Raw genomic sequence first — 3,283 nt, 5'->3', positions numbered from 1 at the left:
CCTGCCATAGTCCAGCAGCAGCCACGAGCTCTATTGCGCCCAGTGGGATTTGCATCCCCAGGCCTTCAACAAGAAATCCAGGGTGGGGGAATCCACAACTGTGCTGGGCAAAGGGTCTCGACATCCCCATCATAAAATCTGGCCTTTTATCAAGAGCTTTGGTTGTTGTCTGGTGAGACAGGACTCGCATGGTACAGGACCAAGGTGTCACCAATGGGTGACCGAGATCGTTTAAAGAACCACTGTCAAAGATATTAGCCAAAGTGGTTTTAATACGATGTCGGAAAAGTGCGACTTAAAAAGGTCCATGGCAAGGTTCACTACTACTGTACAGCACAATCATTTGAACAGTGATTGAGAACTACTAAGGCACAAACCAAAGTACCAAGACACAATTCTGCTTTTTCCTCAGGCTTTTGAAGCATCTCCCAGCATGGACGGAGCTTTCGTGGGGACTTGGAGACCTCACCGCCCACGGGGCCTCATCACGGCCCAGTTCACCAGCCCTGGACCCAAATACTTGGTCCAGGGGACAACGGGTAACACAAGGATCAGAGTGGTGTGTGGCACGTTGAGCACACCTGTGCTAAAATCAGCTACAAACCCACTTCCCTTTTCTCCCTAGGTTACATCAACCACAATCCCACCAAAGTCAAAGCCCCTGCGTACACATGCAGAGGGGCAAAAGCTCCTGCGGAAGGCGGCTGCTCCCCAGGCCCTCGCTATTACGTGGAGCCCTCCATGACCAGGACTGGGAAGTATGTGGCTCCAGCCTACGCCATCACTGGACGTCCCAGTATAAAGACAGACATCACACCTGGACCAAGTGAGTAACATTCCTCCAGCTGTTTGTTCAGACAAGACAAGGACATTTTCACGTTTCCCTGCTAGAATGGCATAAAAGACAGATGGGTACAAAAGACAGATGGGTACCAAAGGCTCAGCTCACCCTTTCAATGAGCTATTGATGTTTTCTGGCAGTTGGCACTCATGCAGCTGTTAGGGAGGGCAGCTCTTGGTGAAATTGCCTCCTTGGCTTGAGAAAAATGCCAGAACTTCATCGCTTTTGTGCTGTTGTCCTCTACCGTAGGCGATTACAGCCCGGAGAAGTCCAACCGGCATGTCTTTAAGTGCCCGCCTGAGCCGTCCATGGGCTTCCGGAACAGGGGCGTGAAAACCAACCTCAGCCCAGGTAAGTGACTGCAGGGAGATGGAAACCCTTGCAGCTGGGGTGGCCTCTAGTGACAATCTGCTGCTCAGCTTTGCAACCAGAGTGAGCTGGGAAAGGGGACAGACATCCCTCCTGCCGCGCTGAGCAGGCTTTGCAGGGTGCCTCTCTCTGCGCCAGAGGTTTCTTCCCTTCCCGTTCCTCTTGCAGGTCCTGGCACCTACACCTTGCCCAGGGTGCTGGGCCCCAACACGGCGCACACGTCTGCCAGCCCGTGCTACTCCATGAGGAGCAGGAGTCAGCGGGATCGCTACGATGCTGATCTTGCCAAGGTGAGAGTCACATCCAGGGGCCGCAGACACACAGAGAAAAATTGCTGCCCATGCCTCCACCAACTTGCAAGACAAGGGCTGTGGGGTCCCCAAATCCTTTGCCCAGCTCGCTGAACTGGTGCATCCCGTGCAGGGAACAGGGAGGAACAAACACTGGCCATTTTCACCCAGTGGCTCCCCTGACTCTCTTACAGACCCCAGGTCCAGCGGCGCTCCCAAAGATCGACCTGGACGTTTTCAAAACCAGAGCTCCCGGGTACTCCATGGGAAGCCGAACTCAGCTCCGAGACAAGACGGTCAAACCAGGGCCGGCGGACTACCGCACGGGAAGGGTAAGGCGGCCGCCTTCTGCTCCTGCGCGGCTTTGCCAAAGCATCTCCCCTTCCGCTGGGGCTGCCTTGAGCTGCACAGTGTGCTGCTGCAGTGACAAGTTGCAGGACAGCCCTCCTGTCCCTTCCCTTGTCCCCAGCCCAGCAGAGGGAAGGCAAGGAACACTGCTTTTCCCTTCCGCTGTCTCAGCCAGTAAATGTTATGGGCTCGTGCACTGCGAGCACTTCAGGAGGTCACTCCTCAGAAGGGACAAGCAGACACAGGTCCCTGCCTTCCTAATGCTGGGAAGACGAATTTGGAGGGGAGGTGAATCCAGCAAAGTCTGGCTGGAGCTCGACGTCCTCTGGACTCAGCCCCAGCTCAGCTCACCTCAGCTTTTCACACCAGCCGTGATGAGCTTTTCAGTCTGTTTGCTGCTGAAAACTAGATTTTTCTTTTACTGTCTGCAAACACAAACTCAATGGATGTCTTCTACCTCCTGCTAAACTGTTTTTCTCTTTTGTTCACATACGTCCCCCAAATGAGAAGGAAATGACAACAAATAACAGCCCCAGGACATCTCGAGTGCTCTGCTAAATACTTGAGGTTTCCAACAAGCGTGCCACAGCAATAGGTGCAGTGAGCTGGAGGCTGCAAGGCACACATACAGCGGTGTGCGATGAGGAGCGGCCAGTGCACATCGGCACCCTTGTTCTGGCAAACGGCCGTCGCTGGGGACAAGTCTGCTGGGTCAGGACGCTGAACTCCGCTGCACCCACAGCCAGCCCTGACCAAAAGGAGACAGAGAGAGATGCAGAGCGGCTGTCCAGAAACGGCACTGGGCTCAGGGGGACGGGCAGGGCAACGGGCACCCAGACAAGCAATGACAAGTACCCATGGTCACCTTTTTCTCCTTTACCCCTTCCAGGTGGAGCTGATCAAGCCCCAGGCACCTGCAGCCACGTTTGGACTGCGCCATTCCGTGTACACCACTCCCCTGATCCTCGATGTTTGAGATGTGTTGAATAAAACAATGTGTTCCTCAGAGATGTTTTTTCTTTACCTTGAGACATGAGGAGGAGGCTTCTGTGGGCGAGGAAGAGCTGCTTGCTCTGTTTAACCTTTATGCCTCAGCAAAAACCCTACAAGGGTCAGACTGGAGAGCACTGAAATCCTAAGAAGCAGCGATGCAGACAGGTCTAACTGCACATTTTCTCCTTATTGCCCTAAACCAGGAGATGCAGACAAGTGCCTGCAGGCAAAAGTGGTGATTTGCCCTTCGAAGCCTTTGTTCCAGCCACACGCAAATGTCTAGTGCTGACAAACCTGTGCAAACCGTGCACAGGCACAACCTGGAAAAGCCCAGGCGACCTGGCAACACACACAGGACCTGGAAACACAGGCAGCAAGAAACACATGCACGACGTGGAAACACACGACCTGGAAACAGGGGCACAACCTGGCAGCACAGGCA

General features: G+C 54.1%; 1 protein-coding gene across 1 annotated transcript; it reads left to right on the top strand.

Annotated features, from left to right (window-relative positions):
• The first annotated feature begins 433 nt into the window (after positions 1-433).
• LOC135998563 (ciliary microtubule associated protein 1A-like) lies at positions 434-2,824 on the top strand. Its single transcript, XM_065651798.1, has 6 exons — positions 434-539; positions 626-826; positions 1,091-1,192; positions 1,379-1,500; positions 1,695-1,832; positions 2,738-2,824. The coding sequence occupies exons 1-6, from the start codon at positions 434-436 to the stop codon at positions 2,822-2,824; spliced, it is 756 nt and encodes a 251-aa protein (XP_065507870.1).
• Positions 2,825-3,283: the final 459 nt, after the last annotated feature.

The sequence above is a fragment of the Caloenas nicobarica genome, chromosome 25 (assembly GCF_036013445.1).
Source record: "Caloenas nicobarica isolate bCalNic1 chromosome 25, bCalNic1.hap1, whole genome shotgun sequence".
Taxonomy (NCBI): Eukaryota; Metazoa; Chordata; class Aves; order Columbiformes; family Columbidae; genus Caloenas; species Caloenas nicobarica.
This window is presented reverse-complemented; position numbering and strand designations above follow the sequence as displayed.

Excerpts from the sequence above, each read along its gene's own strand:
- LOC135998563 (XM_065651798.1), top strand. The coding sequence starts at position 434 with ATGGACGGAGCTTTCGTGGGGACTTGGAGACCTCACCGCCCACGGGGC. Across the intron at positions 1,193-1,378 it reads GAAAACCAACCTCAGCCCAG|GTCCTGGCACCTACACCTTG; the intron begins GTAAGTGACTGC and ends TTCCTCTTGCAG. Across the intron at positions 1,833-2,737 it reads CGGACTACCGCACGGGAAGG|GTGGAGCTGATCAAGCCCCA; the intron begins GTAAGGCGGCCG and ends TACCCCTTCCAG.